The 24,128-nt window shown below is 34.7% G+C and overlaps 2 protein-coding genes across 2 annotated transcripts in view; both read right to left on the bottom strand.

The window, feature by feature from the left end:
• Window positions 1-599, bottom strand: part of osbpl11 (oxysterol binding protein-like 11) — a 39,771-nt gene extending 39,172 nt beyond the window's left edge. Inside the window, exon 1 of the mRNA XM_056465683.1 lies at window positions 314-599. Coding sequence (XP_056321658.1) covers window positions 314-393 — 80 coding nt within the window. The 5' untranslated portion in view covers window positions 394-599. The remainder of the gene's footprint in view (window positions 1-313) is intronic.
• A 2,152-nt stretch (window positions 600-2,751) lies between these two features.
• On the bottom strand, window positions 2,752-21,903 carry lmln (leishmanolysin-like (metallopeptidase M8 family)). The gene is given in 18 exon segments (XM_056465682.1): window positions 2,752-8,662; window positions 8,740-8,950; window positions 11,696-11,826; window positions 11,965-12,124; window positions 14,041-14,173; window positions 14,942-15,052; window positions 16,057-16,133; window positions 16,219-16,326; window positions 16,789-16,906; window positions 17,550-17,644; window positions 18,289-18,394; window positions 18,494-18,672; window positions 20,570-20,687; window positions 20,814-20,896; window positions 20,998-21,028; window positions 21,119-21,197; window positions 21,200-21,215; window positions 21,643-21,903. Coding segments are annotated over 18 exon segments (1,992 nt in total). The 5' UTR covers window positions 21,778-21,903; the 3' UTR covers window positions 2,752-8,561.
• Window positions 21,904-24,128: the final 2,225 nt, after the last annotated feature.

Genomic DNA, 24,128 nt, shown 5'->3' with positions numbered 1-24,128 from the left:
GAGAGAATACTATCCATATATCTGAAGCGCATGATGGTCCACTGTGTATGTGCATATGAATAATATATAACGAAAAGTAAAAGGGAGATGTCATCCTGCCTAATAAACACGTATGTTAAGCATTTAAAAAGTACGATTAGGGAAAGATATGGGTCAAATATGATGACAAAATCATATCCGAATGCCATGCTTAAGTTCTGTTTACTCGGGAAATTGAATATTAAACAATCTCCCATCACATTATTCCTTTCAGCTAATCTATATCGAGTAGTTCTGTAAGTAAACACTACAGGAGGATATCTGTGTGAGGTACCTGTACTGCCAGGATTTGGAGCCCGTCCTGCCTGAACTCTGTGAGCCGCTGTGATGCTCCAGCACGGCTTCAGTCTGCATGATTGGATCCTTCCTATGAACTACAACAGCGATCTAACACTTCACCAGCCACGCAAAAAACCCAACAACCGATTTCATATGGCGAAGCGACCTGTTATGGTAGCGGTTCTAACCATCGCTCTCGTTTGAATTAAAGTCTAAATTAAAGGACCACTGGCATGTTTATGTCTCGTGCAGCCATGACAGAGCGTGAAGTCATTCGCGACCCCGCGTCATGTGACAGGAAAAGCAAATTAATAAAACAGCACAAGCTGAATTATTTAACTCTAATTATGACACATATTACATATCGAACATATAAATATAGTTTATTCCAATACATTTGATATTTCTTGTGATGTTTTACTTTTGAAACGCTACAGAAATCCACTTTTCAAATTAAAAGTCCTAGGCGGAAACAAGAAGGAAGAGCGCTAGCTCAGTCCTCTTTCTGATTGGCTAGATGCGATGACACCACCCTCGTGACGTTCAGAGTCAATTTGTCAATTTATGATATATAGTATGTTTATATGTTCATTTAAAAAAAAATTGGAGAACGAAGCTTATTTATCAATCTTTTGATTATATTTACCAAGTTTCATATCCATCGTTGTAAATTCAGCAGTCAGAAACCTTTTTTCAGTGGTTCAGTGGTTAGATATTAATACCATTAAGGTGAGTACAAAAAAGTTCTAAAAACGGCGTATTTGTTTTGATATGTTTAAGTTATTGTGAGTTAACAAAGCCTAGCATTATTTGTAATATCATTTTATTTGTTATTGTTTTATTTTGTTTTAAATATTGATTTTATGTGGTTTTATATAACTCTAATATGCTTTTCATATATTTTTATGTGTGTATATATATATATATATATATATATATATATATATATATATATATATATATATATATATATATAAAATTATATATGTATATGTGTGTGTGTGTGCGTGTGTGTGTTTAAATTGAAGTACAACTTTTCAAAGCAGTTTCTCTATTTAAAAAATGTTAAGATGTTTTAGATGGCAAGACTTTTTTTGCCCACTAAGTCAAAAACTGCAAAAACTGTTGTATTGTGAAATATTTTTACAATTTAAATTAACTGTTTATTATTGTAATATATCTTTAAACGCTAAAAAGCTTTTGTAACATTATCATTGTCTTAAATGTCACGTTTGATGAATTTCATGGTATACCCTTTTTAAAAAGCATTCATTTCATCTTCCATAACACATACATACAGTTCTTTTGAGATTTATTTTGAAAAAAAAAAATTATATTCAAATATAAAATATAAAATAATAAATCAAAAAAAATTTTGTTTTAAATTAGTTTCAGGTGCAGTACACCACATCGCACAACAAAAGAAGTTTTCCCTGATGACCCATATCTATTTTTTCAAAGATTTGTTTCCAGATTCATCCTCTCAACAATTGTCAACAGGACCATATATTGTCTTAGCTAACATATATATCTCATATATATGACTCATTTTGGTTATAAAGAATCTAAGGCGACGTAGTGGCGCAGTGGGTTGCACAATTGCCTCACAGCAAGAAGGTTGCTGGTTCGAGCCTCGGCAGGGTCAGTTGGCATTTCTGTGTGCAGTTTGCATGTTCTCTTCGTGTTCACGTAGGTTTCCTCCGTGATTCCCTCACAAGTCCAAAGACATGTTATAGGTGAGTTGGGTAAACTAAAATTGTCCGTAGTGTATGTATGAATAAGTGTGTATGGATGTGACACAATGATGGAAGGACATCCGCTGCATAAAATATATGCTGGATAAGTTGGTGGTTCATTCCGCTGTGGCGACCCCGGATTAATAAAGGGACTAAGCCGAAAAAAAAAGAATGAGGAATCTAACTAAGGATCTGAGAATCTTTCTAGCAAACTTATGTGTGCGTTGTTTCAAGAAAACAACCATTCAATTTAATTGTGTTGTTTTATTTTCATTTGTTTATATTCGTTTATTCTTCATTTAATTATTTTATGTAATCATATGATCATTAGTCATTTATATAATTATCATTATATCATTTTATTGATTAATAGTTAATGATTAGATTATTTTTGATTAGTTGTCATTTTATTATGTTAACGGTTTGGATATTGGGTGGCTCTGCTGGCTTGTTTTATTTTTTAACAGGATGTGGCATCCGGGGCTAAGTCTCATTTATCTGGTGTGGAGAGTGTGTTCTAACAGTTATGAAGAACAAAGTAAAACATTGTACATCTTGTGTAATAATGAAAACACCTGTTTTTACATAAATATAAACATAGGTTACTTATTTTAATGCGTTAAGATATAACCACTGAATGTTGACTTTAAAAGTGAAGTACAAACAGATCTAAGTTCAATTCATTTTATTGGGAAAAATAAACAAATGTTGACAATACAAATAATGTCCCAACAGTCAAGGATGTGATAAATAAGTTACGAATTATCATTTCTTTTAATGATGTGTCAGAAACAATGAGAGATTATGTGGTGGATTTTTTTTGTTCTGCATAGACTCGTCTTTGGTCTCGACATCAGTCTCATAGCTTGGCATTTTCAATATTGTCTGTTCCTCCTCTTATTGGCTATATGTTATTCTCTTCCATGCTCGATGTCAATTCAATTTTTATCCACACAGAATAGTTAAACAAGTTCCACACAACATAATTTCCCAGCAAAATATTCTCAAATTATGTGTTAAATAAATTATTAAATAACAAAGAATGATAAAAAAAAGCAAAAAACAGTACAAAGAGAAATCTGTTAAATTGTTTGTCTTATGTACAAATCAAAGCATATCTGAACACAATCAAATTAAGTTATATTTCTTCGGCTAAACTTTTTATTTCATTTTTTTTCAATGTAAACTATGTATTTTAATGTATTTCAATGTAAACTACGCATTGATTTCTCTCAAATGGAATGATGCTAGACAATACATGAGAAATTCAAACAATCATTGTTAAATAAGTTACTATTTGTAGCAAAATGACTATTTATGCAGCAATAACTGAAAAAGCAAGTCCTATCGTGGGTCTCGGTCCTTTTTGACAAACAAAAACAACAAAATAACATACTGTACATTTGAATAACTTCTGTAAATGTTTAACGATACCAAGTCTCAGTTTTAGTAGTCATGATTATATATTTAGGGAAAAAGGGTCTCCTATAAAATATAAAAGCTTGCTTTGAATCTTAGGAAACTCAAAGTTATGTTTGAAATCTGTTAAATCTATGCTCAGGCTGTCCTTGAGTGAATACCATGAAGGAAAGGCATTTCAGTTGAGGTTTGATTAGGAGTACAAATGAGCCTATAAAACTGCACAGCTCACCAGTCAAACATTTCAGGATATAAACTATACGATCCATACGTACACACAGTAAATACAAATCACACCACAAGCCTCACTTCAAAATCCAGAATTGCATTCCTCCACTTGTCGAACAATTAATCTCTTCAAAGGAAATCATCAACATAGCAGCTATCAGTCCTACAATAAAAACACAGATATATTTACACTTTACTTGCGCACAGGCTCTTAAATCAGGGGTACGGTTAAAGCTGCCGTGTTTGTCTCTTATTACATTTGCATTTAAATAACACTGTCCTGAAATGAAAAGCACTGTAAATAAAATGAATATCTCATAACACTAAAAGGTTTACAAATGGTTAAAATCTTGAACTATGAATTGGTGAATTTAGTTACAAGATGACAGAGCAGCATCCACACATGTTGCTCATTAAATATTATAGGATACAAAAAGAACAAGTAAAATACCAGATAATTACATCATAGACACCTTCACTAGTCGTCCAACACCTCAACAATATCAATCCAATCACATATACAGTGTCAACTTCTCGGTATTTCTTCCCAATCTTTTTTCAACAACAAAAAAAATGGCTACATTATAAAAGCATTCATAAATGGTTAAAAGTGCCATACTCATGGCAGCGTGCTACTGTGGTGAATTAAAAAGTCTTTATATTTGCCTTGGGAAATAAAAGATGCATACTTCTTGGTGTAGGCAAACTGACAATCACACAAACGTCATCGGATCTCATATAGAGATCTATGAAAAGCACTTTCCTGATGGGCTTTTGAAGAGTTGATTGTTAGAAGACAAATGATCTGCAGTTTTGGCAGGAAAGCCCTTTGCGACACAAATCTGGCAACACATTTCAAGGTAAACGGATAATCAGTCTTCATCAAAGCGAATGTTTGTGTCAAATAACATTATGGTCAAAGTAAAACGCTTCTATATACAGTGAAAATGTTTTGTTTTTGTTTTTTTGGGGGGGATAACTAAAACACATAATGCTTATATCAGGTACATCTGCAGTCCTTAAGTCCAAAAGGCAATAAATTACATAGACAAAAACAAAAAACAACAACAAAAAAAACTAAATTACTGCAATCTCATCTTATTTTCTGATTACATCAAAAGTGTTAAAATATTAATATAATTATAAATTATTAATCTCCACTCTGGTGAGAGAGTGCAAGAGAGCAAAGCCAGTATCGATACTTAACAAAAGGAAGATTGTATCATTTTAAATACATCAGTATTGATATATTTGACAACACTAATTCCTTGTATCGTAATATCTGAAAATTCTTACAAATATTGATGTTTTTGTAAATAATTAAAAACCCCAATAATATTTATGATGTCAGAATTCTCAGGATTCAACGGTATATTAATTGAACTAAACATACTTACAGTACATAACAGCAACATTCATTTTTATAGAGATTATCAAAAAGAAATTCAATTCAGCACTTGCACCAACCTTGGCCCATTCACATCGAGGAAAACTATAATGACAAGTCGTAAATCATTCTAGATGACGATCAGCTCATACGGCAAATACAATGATAACATCGAAGGAAATTAATACAATGAAAAAAAAATATCACTGGATATTGTTCAAAATATCATTCAAGCTGATGAAAATGATTATAACTAGAGCCAGAATCTATCCTGGATATCAAGCATTTAAATGATCAAATGACAAATCTGAAGAAACGGCACGTTTTTGTGCTTAACATAGTAATGGTTATCTTTATCTTTCTTAAATGTAAACAGGACTCACAGGTTTACTTCATACCAAAATGAAAATTCTGTCATTATTTACTCATGATGATCCAAACCTAGGAAACTTCTGTTTATTCTCAGAACAAAAAGAACAATGAAAATATTTTAATCAAATCTGGGAGATTTTTACCCCTCAATTGAATCACACATGCATGTTTAGACATGCAGTGGGGAAAATAAGTATTGAACACATCACCATTTTTCTCAGAAAACATATTTCTCTAGCTGCTGTTGACTTGACGTTTTCCCCAGATGTTGGTAACAACCAAAGACATCCATATATGCAAGGAAATCTTATTAGTTTACAAATTAAGTTATGCGTAATAAAAAGAAATGACACCAGGAAAAAGTATTGAACACATGAAGAAAGGGAGCTGTAGAAAGGCAGTGAAAGCCCAGGCAGCAGCTGAAATCTGTCAGTAGTTCTTCAGCAATCTTCTGCCCTTAATCATTGTAAATGAACATTAGCTGCTTCAGTCCAAAATCTACATTAGCAAGACAATAAAGATGAAACCAGGGTGGACATTTCAGCAAGACAATGATCCAAAACAGCCAAGCAAACTCTCAAATGCTTTCAGAGAAAGAAAATCAAGCTGTAGAATGGCCCAGCCAATCACCTGGCTAAAATCCAATATAAATTTCAAATGAAAGATCAGATTTTATAAACGAGACCCACAGAACCACAAGATTTTTACACTCTGTTGAAGTCTGTAAAAAAACTCACACCTGCGCAATTCATGTGACTTCTATCTCCATATTAGAGGCGTCTTTAAGCTGCCATCCCCCAAAAAAAGCCTTTTAAATAAAGTATTAAATATGTTATTTCTTTCTCCTTGTGTCATTTGATTGTTATTACACAACTCATTTTTCAGATTTTTTTTTTGTTTTGTTTAATTTTTGTTTGTTTCGTTTCAGTTTTTACCAAGAACTGGTTCAATTCCATATCAACAACTCTTTTAGAAATATTATTCCCGGGAAAAAACATGACAAGTTCAATAATTGATTTCCTGCTGTAGATTGGATGTCCAGGTATCGGATATGTTTGAAATTGGCTCAGATCGGATGTGAAAAAAAAATTGTTTACGAATGTGCATCAAATTCCATTTTTTAGCAATCTTTTAGCTCACACCCGAAGATGTAAATTCTGTCATCATTTACTCAAACCTGTGCAAGTTTCTTCGACTGAACACAAACGAAGAAATTCAGTTACCAACATCCATTAAAATATCTTGTCTTATGTTAAACAGAAAAAAACACACCAAAGGTGAGTAAAATGTAATTTTTGAGTGGACTATTCCTTTAAATGTAACGTAATGTAAAAATGCAGAACAAAAAAAAAATGGGTATGATCAAAAGATCTGATCTGCGCATTATGACTTACAATGTAAACTCAACTAATATTTATATAACCAGTGATGCTTGACCCGCAGGAACAAACCTCATTGGTTCTTGCTGAAACTGAAAACTGAACTTACTTGCTAAAATTTAGGTGTCACATGACACACAAAAATGAATGACATTGGTTCTCACACACCAAGCAAGCCTGCTCGAACTTGTTATCTAATGTGAATGCTGTAAACATTGTTCACTGATCAGTGTTTGCTAAATTAAATCTGTTAATTCCAAACACTGTATCCTCACTACATAATATACTTTGACACATGATAAAAGGTATCTTTTCCATGTTAAAAGGAGTGTTTGTCCTAACTATCCACGAGGGCGACGCACAAAGTTTAGATTTTAGAAATCGTCATGGCTGAACAACGGCATAAACTACCATGACAATGATCACCTCAGATACTGATTATGTGCTTTATTTAGTTTTGAATCTTACTAATTCAGAGTACTACATCCAGAACGCTGCTGCCATGATTCTGACCAGCACCAGAAAATCCGAGCTCATCACACCAGTGCTCAGGTCTTTAAACTGGCTCCCAATTACATTCATTAAAGTATTATTACTAGTCTATAATGATCTGATGTGCTCCAACATTAGGCACATTCAAATCAAGACTGAAAACACATCTGTTTAGCTGTGCCTTTACTGAATTAGCACGGTGCTACGTCCGACAGATCGCACTATTATGTCTTTCTCTTTTTTTTCATTCTTTTATAACCTGTTTTAACACATTTTTATGTTTTTCTAATCTGTTTTAATTCTTTGTATTTATTTCTTATATTGTTTCTTTTATTTCTGTTTATGTGAAGCACTTTGAATTACCACTGTGTATGAAATGTGCTACATAAATGAAGTTGCCATGCTTTTATATGACATTTTAAGCCATACTGAAAGCACCAGCAGAGAGTTAACCTCATATCTCAAAAATAAAATAACTAGCAAACATGTAGTTTACCCAAATCGCTGGTCTCTTTTTTCATGTTGTTAGGACACGAGGTAAAGTACTGATATTGTGTCTTCAATCGCTTGATTTATACAGATTTCTTTTTTATCTCTTCATGAAGGTTCTGGAGCAAGTTATCTGTGAAGAGACTTTCAAGAGGAACAGAAATCTCTCAGGATTGGGTTAAGAACAACATGAGGGTGAGTAAACTATGACAGAATTACCATTTTGTGCTGAACGAACCTTTTTAAACAGAAATCTCACTTGCACTACTTCATGCAAATTCACAAGCATCGTCAGTCACATGACCTGATATTGATACGCTGATTAAAACATTGCCATCAAATAACTTAATGGAACAACCAAGCAGCACCATGAGCCGAACACGAGAGAGAAGACCTCCCATCATCATCCTCAGCCAAACGCCTATTTTAAAATGCTACAGGTCCATCGGAGAGACAAAGAGAATATTAATAGCACCTGCATAACCGTGCTGCGTGACCGCAGCTTGCATGACTATGGCTTCACATTGGATCTACAGCTCGCTGGCACCTGACAGCCAGACAAGGAGGAGTGCAATCAATGGCTTTTGCCCACAGCTCCACACTCAGAGAAAACAGTTATCTGACCGCAGACTACAGTAAGGAAGTGATCAGCCGCAGGATTGCCCTCCACATCAGCTAAACCTCAAGAAAAGCCTGTGGCAGCAAAGGTCGCCATGTTCACCCATTCAGCCAGGACTAAAGTCAGTCCCAGCCACAGAGGAGGAAGCCGATCAGCAGTGGAGTGAGAGTTAACAGGAGCTGCCATAAGTTCACCACTAAAAAGGAAGATCTGGAACAAGGATCTGAGAGAGGAAAAGAGTTAGTTATTATAATAGGAAATGCATGAATCTTTTTTTGCAAGTGTCAGATGGTAACTGACCTATTGGAGCACTCTTGGTGGTGTTTAGAGGAGGGATCAGATGAGGCAGAGGGCAGTTGCTGCAAAAGTCAGAGCAGGCTGGGCAGATGAGCTGACCGCTATAAACCCATTCATTCATCCGAATACTCACACTGATCACCTGACCAGTCCGAAGACATAGAAAGGTCTCGCTCTGCACCCAGACCAGCAACCCTTGAGCTGTGCAAGACACCTGCAGCACAAATCAGTTTCAGTATAGAGTTGAAGTCAAAATGATTAGCCCTCCTGAGAATTTTTTTTCCCTTTTCAAATATTTCCTAAATGATGTTTAACAGAGCAAGGGATTTTTCACAGTATTTCACATATTTGTTCTCCTAGAGAATTGTCACATCAATTATTTAAATAATAATTAAGAGATTTTATATCAATTATTATTTTAATTTGACAAAACCAATTAACCCAAAACATTTGAATGTGTATATACATTTACAGATATCAACAATTAAGAGACCACATTACAATTCTCAGCTTCTTTGAGTTTATGATTTATGCGTTCAATACCAAAATGTTGTTACTTAAACCTTATGTACTGTTGGGGAGGTTTTCATCCACTCTTGGCCATAAGTTTCTCTGTGTATCAGCTAGCAGAATGATTTTCGGCGACAAATCTTATTGACACATATTTTGAAAAAAATGCTTGGATTTTTTTTTTAAAACTCAACAATACACTTTGGGCAAATTTACTAAATGTAATACTTTTGTTATGTTCGGGATGAAAACATCCACAGAATTAAACTGCTGTAAAAAAATGCATCAGATAAATGTTGTTGTTTTTTTGTATAAATCTGTTAATCAACCGCATTCCTGATCAAAACTACTAAATTGCTTAGAAAATACAGAATTTTAACTCTCAATTGCCAAATACATAGTAACAATGTCACTGATTTGGTGAAAAAAAAACACATAAAAAGACGTATTTTCAATTAAAAAGTAGTTGTGGACTGGATTTCTTTTTACCTTTTATCAAAGTATTGGACATGTGAAACAACATTGCCTTTGACACATTGTTTTTAATTAATTTTCAATTTTTCTCTTTACTATTGGTTTGCCCCATTGACTTCCATTATAACCACATTTTTTTTATTGCAAAACCATGACCCCAATATAATCATGTATTTTCCCTGTTGGGAAGAGGTAAAATTTGTCATTTTTACTGTTGATCATCACTTGGCACCATTAACCCTTTAGATAGGCCTGTGCTTAGTTTTTGGATTTTATATGGAGTATAACAAGAAATTAAAGTGTGTGTATGTGTGTCTGGGTGTGTGAGAGTGACCTTTACGCAATTACCTTGATGTGTCTGAGAAAAATTGAAATATGCAGCTCTCAGAACAACAAGAAGTAAATGAAACAAAGACTGTGTATTTATGCACCATCAAATGTGGTTAGAATGAATGTCAAAAGGCCGAAAACAGCCATCAACAGTAAATTAGGGAGGAAAAAATTTAAATCTAACAAAGCATCAAAGCCAATGTTGTTACTAATCGGAAATACTGTGAAAAAAGAAAAAAAAATCCAGTTCAAAACTTTTAATATTAAAATACATCATTTTGTCTGTTTTATGGCCGTCACGGTGGCGCAGTGGGTAGCACGATAGCCTCACAGCCTCACCCTGGCTGGGTCAGTTGGCATTTCTGTGTGGAGTTTGCATGTTCTCACTAGTTGGCTTGGGTTTCCTCCGGGGGCTCCGGTTTCCCCCACAGTCCAAAGACATGGGCTATAGGTGAATTGAATAAGCTAAATTGGCTGTAGTGTGTGAATGAATGTGTATGAACGTTTCCCAGTGATGGGTTGCAGTTGGAAGGGCATCCGCTGCATAAAACATATGCTGGATAAGTTGGCGGTTCATTCCGCTGTGGCGACCCCTGATTAATAAAGGGACTAAGCCGAAAAGAAAATGAAAGATTGAATGTCTTTTTTTTTTTTTCATCATTTGTGAATTTGTCAATTAAAGAGGTAAAATCCTGTAATTTTCTAAGCAATTAGTAGTTTTGATCAGGACTGAGGTTGATAAACAGATTTATGCAAAAAAATAAAAAAATGTATCTGATGCATTTTTTCGGCAGTTTAATTTTCATCCCCATCATAACAAAAGGGTGGTAAATTTGAACAGTGCACAAGGGTTGAAGTATTTTTGTGCATAAAATAACAAAAAAGTGACCTGTTTATAGACATATTTATATTTATTTTAGACAATACAAGTTTTAATTTCAGAAATCTATATTTGATGAAATAACCCTAATTCACAATCACAACAAATATGTTGTTGCAAGATCAAATATGGTTGTGGCTGGAAGTTAACGAAAATTATTTATATTATTTTTTAATATTAGATTTATATTAGTTTTATTAAGAGGCGGTGGCGCAGTGGGTAGCACCATCGCCTCACAACAAGGTCACTGGTTTGAGCCACGGCTGGGTCAGTTGGCATTCATTTTGAATGAATGTTTTATTAACGTCTAACCCAACTCTAAACCCAACCGTCACAGTATTGTAAAAACAGTAGTTGTCCCGAGTATTATTCATGTTAACTATTAAATTACCCAATAAATTGTATTTTTTAACGTCTACCCCAACCGTCACAGTACTGTAAAAATATTAATTATTGTTATACAGTGTCATAAAAAATGCTGCTATATTGATGTGCATATCGCACTTCCGGCCGGCTGCGTATCCAATCTAGACTTTACCTAACAAATGCAACATTTGTTACTCTGAACAATTCTCATTTCCTAAAAATGCTCCAAAGGACCATATTATTATTTGAAATTAATAAGAAATGTTACCATAGATTTACAGATTAAAACAAATATTAACATATTACACACACCTATAAATAAAATATCCAGTAAATCCACAAAACCAAGAATTATTTTTACTTCATTGCCGTATCACTTCTCACATCTATTATTCTTACCTTATAGCATCCACTGCCCCAGTCTGGGTAAGTCATTCGTTTGGTGCACTGCTCCATAACAAATGCTGATTTCTGGTACAGACAGACTGATCCTGGACCATACTGCTCTGCCCCATAGTTTCTCCATGTGGCTAGAAAGAAATCTCCAATGTTATTTACAGTTAATATTATTTACATATATTTTTAACAGTTGTAAAATAATAGAAGAGTTTACATGCAAAAACACTGCAGGAGGGCTTAGAAATGAATGTGAGGGCTGTGCGTCTCACCTGGCTGGTTCTCCTGTATTCTGCAGTAAGAGCTGCGCTGATATTCACCTCCCACATGCCAGCTAAACTCCTGGCTAAAAGGACAGTAGTCTGCGATTTCTACAGCCCCTCCATAATCAGACAAATCCTTCTCAGGGATGCCAGGAATATGGTCAAAGTACTACAAACATACAACATATATATACACATGATACATGACATCATAAAAATAAGATGATTTAATCGTTCTATTGTCAGAATTCTACCACTCTGGTCTTGTTCATTCTCGTCTAGTCCAGACACTAGTCCTGCCATGTCTTGTATGTTGTGCTCGGGTCGAGTTTTCTCGGGTTGAGCACTCCTTTTCTGTGGTGTGTCTTTTGTATGAGCGCCGTCTCGACCGTGCTTGGGCCGTACACGCTCCCACTTAATGCAGGTGCGTTTGCGACACGCGCTCTCATCCTGGTGTTTGTTCTGTCTGCAGCTTGGTGTTTCATTCTCATCACCTTAATCTAGTTGGTTTCGGTTGGCGATGAAATGAAACATGCATGTTGCATGTGTGAGTGCACGGTGAGTTTTTATTTATCGCGTACATGTGTCTATAGTTCAGTCTTCTGTTGGTGTTGCAGATATCCCAAGGTGAGAAAAGTAATGGCGAGCGGGGAGGCGGGGGACATACCTGAAGAGCTGGAAGGGATGCGCAACGTAGTTAAGGACCGGGATATCCAGGATATTATCATTCATTTGTGGGAATCCGGGAGTCTCTATGCATTTGCGGGAGACTCCCGGAACTTCCGGGAGACTTGGGATATCTGGTGTTGTCTTTAACATGTGGTACATGTTTACATGCACCGCATGCTTTAGTGTCTCATGTGAACAAGCGGTTAATGAGTTCTCTCATTGGTTGCGTGTTCTAGTCCCGTTTTGAGCACATGGCTTGTGTTGTGTTGTCATGTGCTTTCCTGTCTACTATCTAGTCCCACCCACCTTGTTAACCCATTATTAGTTATTATGTTCACTTGTTTGTTTGTTAATTATTTCTGCTTATATTCTCTTCATGTCCCATGCCAGTTCGTCGTCGTTTGTTTCCTTGTCCTGTCATGTGCAGCCCTGCTCTTTCCTGCCAGTTAGTTTGTTTTGTAAATGTTTTCCCCTTCAGGGTAGATTTCACTGTCTTTTTGTTTTATTTTTAGTTTTTGTCCTGCACTTGAGTCCTCGCTCCAGGTTGCAGCTGGAAGGGCATCTGCTGTGTAAAACATATGCTGGATAAATTGGCGGTTCATTCCTATGTGGCAGCCCCAGATTAATAAAGGGACTAAGCCGAAAAGAAAATGAATGAATGAATAAATAAAATAGAATAGAAATCGTCAAAAGTGTTACTATTAGAGGACAAGAGCAAGTTTATCTTGTGGCACTCCTCATCCTGACGATTTAAGTATTTATCTTTTTTTGCTTATTTTTCAGCAAATATTTCCAAACATCCTAATTATATTGTGAAACACATTCTTACACGTTTCAGAATCATAATATCAGATGTATTTTCTCATTTAAACAGCTTGATCATATTGTTTCATCTATGATAGGTGCTGCCATGTTAGCCTGCGCTGGAAAGATAAGAGCTGTTGGATTTACAACACGTTAATTCATCAATTTCTACCAAAATACATGAAAGTAAGTAACTGTTTAACTGGCAGGGTAACAGAGTAAATGTTCTAGTAACCTAAACAGTGTATCTAATGTAAATAAAGCACAGTGTATGATTATGTTTAAAAAGAATAATTTGTGCCACCTCCATAGACATCAGAGTATTTTACAAACCATAAAAGTTGTTTTGCTTGTGTATGTAAATGTCTGAAACCTAAAATAAATTTAGTATGAAAACACTGAGAAATGTTGATTTATGACCAGGGCTATGCAGGTCTTTCTCTGGCTCAGCACAAGCCATCATGGGAAAGCAGATTTGAATTTAGTAACTGATTACATGACTGACTGAACATTTTAACATTTAGAACATGTCAAAGAGTTAATGGCAACTGTAGGAGTAAATATTTATTACAGGCACTTGTATTAAAGCATCTGCATTTCTCATGATCTTACCTGATACTCTGCTGGAAGCGCATTAGGAAACTTCTGTAGGTTGCAAACAGCCACTGCCAGCTGGTCCTGCCTGCAGGTGAGCTGCAGAGGTGCGCTTCTCACAGAATCACAGTACGGGCTCAGAGTCGGCCTCCTGGTTCAAAAACACAAGGTCAGTGGCTCAAACGTTTTCAATGACATTGTACAAGTTTAAGAAACTTCAATTCCTCTAGAAAATATACAATAAAATCCATCTGAAATAAAGGACTGGTGTACATTCTGTTTTGGTAACACCCTGTTTTTGGGAGGTTTCTTGATTGTAATTGATTAAATCTTTTTAGTGTTTTTAAGCACTTGGATCCGATGGTGAATAAAACTCTCTGCTGCAAAATATAAAAAAGCAAACATTCATTTGTGAGACATTCATTGCACACTAATATCGATATTAGGGCTGCATGATATTGGAAAAATCAGACACTGCGATATTTTGTTTCCCTGCAATATATATTGCAATATTAATATAATTACACCAGATGAATTGAATAGCTCTATTTTGAAAGATTTCATTAATATAGATCGACTGGGAAGATCAAGTCTTTTTCTATGCAGTGCATCTGCATAAGTTATAATAAATTACAAGCAGGAATAAATAAATAAAGAGTGATTTATGGTTTTCTGGGAAGTCTAACAGTATTCAAGTACAGAAATTGAACAATCAAATATAATATAACATGGTGGTCATTGTATAAATAATAATAAAAAAACCTTTATGTTTTAATTTTTATAATAAATAATCTAATCCTGCGATTTGACTATTGCAGATACACACATTGCGATATCGATGCTCAAACAATATATTGTTCAGCCTTAATCTGTATATTATCATACAGTTTATTCGTGCATCATTTGCATCAAAGCTTACTTATGGCGATGCTGGTCTATCCAGAATTTGCAGCTTTTCATCACAAAGTCACACCCCAAACCTCTTCCCCACTGCAGGTTCTCCGCCATACTGTAATTGGCCCTGTACCACCTTAAAACAAATGACAGCTCAGATTAGACAATTAAAAGCATAACCTTGAAACGTTAGAGCTTTAAATTGATCATTTTATGTCAATGGCCCTTTTTATAAGATGTAAAAAGATGTTTTAAAAAAAACCTTCCCCAGAGTGCCTCTATGAGGTTTTGGCCTAAAATAACTCACTAATTATACTATTCTGTAAATGTCCCCTTTTTGAGCACATAACAGTTTAAACTCCTGACATGCAGCTTTCTAAGTGCACAGACATGCAGTGCGCACAAAGAACTTGTGAAAAGATATACTGAGAAAGAGTATTAAAAATCTTTGACATCAGTTGTCAAATAGACACAAGGTTATGTCAAAAGTACAAAAATAATAATAATAATTCATAAAATGTTGATTATGTCTGTGGAAGTAAACAGTGAGTTTCAGCATATCTGATCTGTGGAACAGCATTTACTGGACATGGTGGCAACATACTAGTAATGCAAATAAACCAAGCATCACCCTCTTGCTTATATTGTGACATCTACATTTCAGGATAAGTTATTTTAAAGTATCAGGTATGATCAAAAAATGAAAATTCTGCCATCTTGCTACAACCACTCTAATTACAAACCAGTTTGAGTTTCTTTCTTCTGTTCAAGGCAAAGGGAAATATGCTGAAGAATGTTGGGGAATAAGCAGCCATTGACTTCCATAGGATTTTTTGTTGCTTTTCCCCATTTTGTTCCATTGTGTGAAACAGAAGAAATAGATTAATTAAAGTTTAGAACCACTTGAGTGAGAGTAAATGGTGAGGAAATTTTCATTTTTGGGGTGAACTATCCCTTTAAGCACATAGAGAATAATTAACTTTGCAATGACCTTTTACCAGATCACTTCCATGCGTAATCAGCAACACTGCACAAGTGTGTCAAGAAAGTTGAAACTTGAGAGCGCAAAAGAACCCCATTAAATTGAACATTCACACCTCCATTAGTTGCATTATCAATTAGCAAAAACATTCCTCTTACCCAGTATCCTCCATTATGGCCAAAGTAATTCTGGAAAACACTCTGTTCTGCGTGTGAGATCCAGTCATTGCCTCGTTCTGTTAAAGCAAAACATACTGGAATCAGTAAAAGCTGTATTTTGACAGTACTGCCCCCTATCATTCAGAGATATTGAATCAGTACCTCCAGCAGGCGTTTTTCCCAGTGGTTAAGCTCAGTTCCAGCACCACCCTGGTTCTCTAGTTCCATGCCCTCTAGAATGGGGCAACTAAAATGTCTTCTAGCTTCTTCCTGATGAAGCATTACAAAAAAAAGAAAGTCATGCAACTAAATTAGATTAGAATTCACTTAAACTTAAAAATACAAAAAATGGGGGCAGCACGGTGGGGCAGTGGCTAGCACAATCGCCTCACAGCAAGAATGTCGCTGGTTTGAGCCCCGGCTGGGCCAGTTGGCATTTCTGTGTGGAGTTTGCATGTTCTCCCCGTGTTTTCATAGGTTTCCTCCGGGTGCTCCGGTTTCCCCCACAAGTCCAAAGACATGCGCTATAGGTGAATTGGGTAAGCTAAATTGTCCGAAGTATATGTGTGTGCATGGGTGTTTCCCATGTGATGGGTTGCAGCTGGAGGGGCATCCACTGCATAAAACATATGCTGGATAAGTTGGCGGTTCATTTCGCTGTGGCGACCCCAGATTAAAAAAGGGACTAAGCAGAAGGAACATGAATGAATGAATATACCAAAAAATACGTACCACTACACGTGGGGTGGCCAGAAGATGGACAGTGTGTCTAACCATTTGGCCTCCTCGGATGTCCCACAGTCGAGATGCTCTTTTAATGACTTTATCACTCCACTGATATAGCCCTAAACTGAGAGAAAGACAGAAAGTAATAAACAAAATACAATAAATGGCTCATTCCGGAATTGCACATACATTTCAAACATTTTCCATGAACTGGAAGCAGTTCTGGCTGACTTTTAAAAATATACTCTAACAGTTGTAACCTGCACTGTTTATGCCGTTTAATGTTTTTATCCCATTTGTACTCTTTTATATGTTTATTTTTTTTTAAAGATTGATTAACAATCCACTTTATTATGTAGGCATGATGCCTCTGTATGTTAATCAAAATATTTTTAACCCTGATAATTGAAAAGCTTTACATTTTATTCCTCATTCCAGCTTCAGAAATGGGTTTGAAAAGTATGCATTGTTTCCAACGTTGAGAAGAAATTTCAGCATTAGACTGTATAAAAAGCACATATACACTGAGAACAGCCCAATCAGAATAAATTATTTGGAATTCATGATTAATAACAGCTTGAAAAATTTCAAAAATGTATTATATAAATATATATTATATATAAAAAATTAATTATGTGAATTCAGAGAATAAAGAATTTAGAAAAATTAGAGAATAAAGAATTTTGAGTGTTACTAAAGTTTGAATGCATTATAAGGATTAAATTACATTTCCAACAAAAAATTTAATATACAATTATAATGATTACCTTTCATTGTATGCAGGAAGACCACTTGCAGAACGTGGCGTCAGAGGTTTTCCACCATCATCATGATAAAAGGCAAAGAGTCCAGCAGAAAACCCCTTAGAAACAGAACATATACAGATGAAGTCAAAATAATTAGCACTTCAGTGATTTTTTTCTTCTTCAAATAATTCCCAAATGATGTTTAACAGCAAGGAATTTCTGACAGTATTTCCTATAATATTTTTCTTCAGAATTTTTTTTTTATTGTGGCTAGAATAAAAGCATTTTTTTTTTAAACCATTTTAAGGTCAATATTATAAGCCCCCTTGAGCAATTGTTTTTTAGATAGTCTGCAGAACAAACTATCATTATACAATAACTTGCCTAATTACCCTAACTTGCTTAGTTAACCTAATTAACCTAGTTAAGCCTTTGCACTTTGCACTAGTTAAACTTGCACTTTAAGCTGAATACCAGTATCTTGAAAAATATTTAGTAAAATAATATTTTCTGTCATCATGGCAAAGATAAAATAAATCAGTTATTAGAAATGAGTTATTAAAACTATTATGTTTAAAAACGTGTTAAAAAAAATCTTTCTGTTAAACAGAAATTGGGGGAAAAAATATACAGGAGGGCTATTAATTCAGGAGGGCTAATAATTCTGACTTCAACTGTTCTTTAATAATTAACTAAACAATATCTAATAAAAAATTATGTTTTTCCCCATTCATTTTATTAGTTTTATGACAATTGTTACCAGGGCATGTATGATCTCATGTTTAACCGTGGACAGCATCCCTTCAAACTCCTGAGGTTGAGTAGAGATCATATTGGGACACAGATTGGCATATCCAGCAATGGGTCTGCATTACGAAATGTCGTTGTTATTTATTATCCATTTCAACAATGAAACAAAAAAGGCAAATCAAAATTCCATTTGATTCATTAATTGTCTCCATTACCTGTCCAGTTCAGACTCAAGCTGACAATACGCTGCATAGGCTACGATGTTCTCCTGTCCACAACGCTCTGTGGTCATCGCACTCACGTACAGCACAAAATCAGCCCTCGCCACCCCCTCACCATCAGGAGGACCGGAGGGGCCACAGGACTTTCCAGACTCACTGCAATTCCTGCATTGCTAAAAAGACAAGAACTGGTTCATTAAAAATACAAATATTATGCATCTGAATGTTTATGTTGATTACATTTAAAAATGTTAATTCCTACACAAACTTAACAATCAGGAGTTGGAAGATATTTACATGTTGTCTAAGTCATTTTAGTCTAGAATAAATGATTAGAATATTATTATATAATAATAATAATAATAATAATAATAATAATAATAATAATAATAATAATAATAATAATAATAATAGATAATAATAATAATATTAAAAAATAATATAATAATAAATTAACAGAAAAATAATGGTTGCTAAGCCAGGGCTCCCATGCTTTCATGAACAGCAAATTCAAGGATTCCTTAAAGCACCATTAATTTTAAATCAAGCACCTTTGTAATTCATACCCCAGCATACTGTATGTAGCACCATGAAGGTCCTTACTGTACTTAACATTTCACATTCATTTAATATTTACATTAAAAATCAGAACAATTTTCAAAGATTCATAACTTTAATCAAATTTGTGAAATTCAATACTGCTGATATTCAAAATTTCTGAAATATTGCTAAAATGTGAATTATTTGTCAGTGTTAGTGTACAAGATTTAAATTTAAGGTTTTTAATTTATGAATTTATCTTAATTTTTTAATTTATGAATTTATCTATAGCACTTGTTCACTGCTGCTCTTATAGTTGTGTGAATTGCTTCCTTGTCCTCATTTGTAAGTCGCTTTGGATAAAAGCGTCTGCTAAATGACTAAATGTAAAATGTAAATGTAAATGTGAATTTCTCTGTTTCTTTGTTCTGTTTTTGACAATTGAGTACAATTGTTGAAATCAAACCATAAACAAATTTAATTTCAAATATAATTCAAGCACTTTCAAGGACCTGTGTTTGTTTTTAAGAACTTTCCAGGTCTTGAATCCATATGTCAGAAATTCAAGTAGTTTTAAGTACTTTCAAGGAGCGTGGGAACCCTATAAGGACTAAAAGGGTCAAATAAATAGGCCTTGGTGAATATTTCAAACCAGATATGTACAATTATGCTCAAATAAACAACCAAAATGAAAACAAGAACAAAAGCACTATGATTTTAAGTACTTACTAATAATTCTTAACTTTGTTAAAACTTAATAGGTATTCTTCTTCAAAGATACATTTTATGTACTAATATATACCTCTATATACGTATCAATATGGACTCTTTGGGTCTTTTGTAAAGGTACTTTTATTTCTGAGAGTGTATAGAAATCAAGGTTAATGTGGAGCAAATTCCGTGTAACCTAAGGCACCTTATTTTGTAACTAATTACACCCGACACTGCACAGAAGCACTCATTGAAATGGTCGTCTGTTCAAAAAAAATTGACAAGATGTTTTCCTGAACAGATCTGAATGAAAAAGAGCTGAGAATAAAATTTCTACAATGAGTTACAGGTAACATTTACTGAATGATACTGCAAAATGCCTCTGTTTTCAACGTGCCTGTAGTAATATGATCATGCTTCTAAATCACACTGTGCAACAAGGCTCTGATACATTTGCGTGTCAGTAGACACAGTTGTGATTTGTTCATCCTAAATTTTTGACACTGAAAGAAAATGTCTGTAGTTTACATTTAACCATAAGACTATCCATGTCTGAACCTCCACCACAGCATGATGCAGAAGACACAGTTTCAAAATAAAGGTACACATTAAATATGCATATCTACAAAACACAACCAAACAAATTGCCATGATTGCTTCAACTCAGTAATCTTTTGACTGGGACATTCCAAATACATAAATTCCTACCAATTGTTAATAATCTATGCAGTTGCTTTTAAACAAAAAACAGCTGAATAAATTATCAACACAAACTGTAATAAAAAGAACTTTTTCCCCAATAACCTTAGAGTGTCCCACCTGCAAATGATGTTCAGGAACAAGAACTGGGCCACATTTGGTTACATCAGCACATGCTCCCTGACAGTAGCGGTGAGGATCGTCTCTTTTCCGAAGGTACTGATTGGTTGCACATTGCCTAATAATTAGGAACATATTTAAGATTTAAATACAGGCTCAAATGAGATTAAGAACCCGCCAAGCTGCCAGAAAAACAGACCCAAGTGCAACTTTAAGAGGATTTGCTGTCAGACAATAGAATCACCTGCTAAGTAATATCGGACCCGACTGTCTGCGAACCCTGAAGGCCTTCTGAAGATAATCAATGGCCTGTGGGAGGAGTTTGTCCTTGAAACAAAGCAGAAAAAGATCAATAGCCCAAGCATGCATCCAATTTAAAGGTGAAAGGCCATTTTTAAGATTTAACAAACATATGAATCATAAAGTACCTTCACAAGGCTGCTTTTGGCTTCATCTAACCTGTGTGAACAACAGAATACATTAAGTCAATGTATATACCCATAATAGATATAATTACTGGATTTAATAACACATAAACTAGTAACTAACCCATCCAAGCTGGAGTCGTACTCTATCTGGATGTTTAACTGCTGGTCAGTGCTTCTTTTGGTCAGTCTATCTGGCTTCAAAAGACTTTATGTATGACCTAAAAGAAAAACAGCAGATTTTAATGTTAAATATCAGGATTATTGGTAAACCAATGTATTAATCATGATTTTAGCTTATGGTATCCTTTGCTTTCCACATTTGTTTCTGAACAAGATAAAGGGTGACCAAACGATGACAGGTTTTTGTTTACAAAAGTGAGCTCTCTCTTTAATGTGACACCATGTTGATACCGCTTAAAAAGACAATTAACCAAAAACTAAACTGTTTTTTTTATCATAATTAAATATAAAACTCTTTTTTATTGGACACAAAAAACACTGACAGAAGATTGACAGCCTCAGATATCGTTCGTTTCGGGGGAAAGCCAAAACAAAACATTATATTAAAAAATCACAGCCATATAATTTAATGCTAATATCATATTTCAGAATAAAAATGTTTTTAAAAAGATATAAGGGCCTGACCTCTGTATGAAGGGGCACTTTGTGGTCACAGGTGTGCGTCTGTGCGCCGGTGCTGATGAAGATGATGATGGCGGTGTTAAAGAGTAAAGCGGCTCTGATAACTGATCGAGGCTGCCGCCATCCTGACGCCATCATTCAACCCGTGCTTTATCATTCATATTTCCGTCCTGTCATGATGCACAAAGACCCTCGATTGCTCGGAAAACCGAAGGATCTTCCGAGATAAATTCAAATGGGCAGTTCATTAAACCGGCTTCACCCATAAACCCAGATCTGCGTGAACGTAGGAATAATGCATCCGCACATATCAAAATAAAAGCCCGCACACCATTTATTAAAAAATAAAAAAAACGACTTTAAATAGGCAACAAAATTTCCACCAAAATATATGTTGCTAGAGTTGTGTAGTAATGCTTACTGCATTTCCAATTCTAAACAGTATATCATTTATATACATAGCAGCGGATTTAGTAATTTGGGGAGCCCCAAGCAGCCCCAGCCATGGGGCCCCAAGTCCACCCTTTCAACTTTTACTTAATTTTTTATGTCACTCAATCTTATTTTCTACGTTTTATCTTAAGGCAAGCTTTACTCTTTAAATGATTAGTTTTCTTTAAAATAATTTACAACTAAAATAATACACATAATTGTTGATAAATTTTCCCAGTGAGGGTTGCAGCTGGAAGGGCATGCGCTGCATGAAGCATATGCTGGATAAATTGGCGGGTTCATTCCGCTGGGGCGACCCCTGATTTATAAAGGGACCAAGCCAAAAAGAAAATCAATAAATGAATGTTTCTAAAATTGAATGCTAGACTGCTCCATGATTGGGGGTGGTGGCTATTTAATATTACATAACATTACATTATTATAATATTGTTTTATTGTATATTAAATAATATTTAATGATGTAAAATTTGTATTTGTTTGACTCTCACTATACAAAATATTATAGAAAACGATGTCATATGTGTAGTTTATAGGTATAATTTACACTTCTAGATATTTATTATGGGCCCTCAGATGTCCGGGGCCCTAAGCAGCCACTTACCTTGCTTATTGGTGAAATCCGCCGATGCATAGCAGATATTCTGTACACTTGGAACTGGAAGCATTTAAAGGGCCCTTCTGGACCCTTGTGCATGACATGTGAATCAGTATTTAAATAATATAAAATGGCATTGCATGTTTGTGTGGGTGTTTATATTGTTCACAATATGTTGAATAAAAATTGTAGAAATATCTACAGTTGAAGTAAGAATTATTAGCCCCCGTGTTAATTTTTTTGCCCTATTTCTGTTTAATGGAGGGAAGATTTTTTCAACACATTACGAAACATAATAGTTTTAATAACTTATTTCTAATAACTAGATATTTTTCAAGACACTTCTATACAGATTAAAGTGACATTTAAAGGCTTAACTAGGTTAATTAGGTTAACTAGGCAGGTTAGGATAATTAGGCAAGTTATTGTATAATGATGGTTTGTTCTTTAGACTATCGAAAAATATAGCTTAAAGGGGCTATTAATATTGACCTTAAAATGGTTCATAAAAAAATTTAAAACTGCTTTTATTCTAGCTGAAATAAATCAAATAAGACTTTCTCCAGAAGAAAACATATTATCAGACATACTGTGAAAATTTCCTTGCTCTGTTAAACATCATTTGGGAAATATTTAAAAAAAAAAAAGAACATTCAAAGGGGGGCTAATAATTCTGACTTCAACTGTATATGTGTGAGTATATGTATATATACAAATAAGCATATATTTGCAATACATGTAAATACATAAAAAATGTATTGCTCAAAAAAATAAAGGGAACACTTGGAGTTACATTGTGTTGTTTAAGTGTTCCCTTTTTTGAGCAGTGTATATTTATATATTTACATTTTTAATTCCATATGAGATTGTTTAAATACATTGATAAGTTCAAAATAAAAGTCTGCAATCTTTAAAATGACTTATTTTTTATATAAAGCATACTACTTATTCCAATGCAGACACATACAGCACAGTCCAATTCATAAACATCTGTACTTTTGCTAACAAGACTATTTGACAATATTAACCAAAACTGATTTCAATGAGGGCAACGCAGTGGCACAGTTGGTAGTGCTGTTGCCTCACAGCAAGAAGGTCGCTGGTTCGAGCCTCGGCTGGGTCAGTTGGCATTTTTGTGTGGAGTTTGCATGTTCTCCCAGCGTTTGCGTGGATTTCCCCCGGGTGCTCCGGTTTTCCCCACAGTCCAAAGACATGCGGTACAGGTGAATTGGGAAGGCTAAATTGTTCATAGTGTATGGACTAGCTGGAAGGGCATCTACTGTGTAAAACATATGCTGGATAAGTTGGCAGTTCATTCCGCTGTGGCGACCCCAGATTAATAAAGGGACTAAGCCAAGAATAAAATGAATGAATGAATGATTTCAATGAGTGAAATACATAAGAGGAATAACAAAACCAATCCGACACGGAGTAAAAACAA

This window comes from Danio aesculapii, chromosome 9 (assembly GCF_903798145.1).
Source record: "Danio aesculapii chromosome 9, fDanAes4.1, whole genome shotgun sequence".
Taxonomy (NCBI): domain Eukaryota; kingdom Metazoa; phylum Chordata; class Actinopteri; order Cypriniformes; family Danionidae; genus Danio; species Danio aesculapii.
This window is presented reverse-complemented; position numbering and strand designations above follow the sequence as displayed.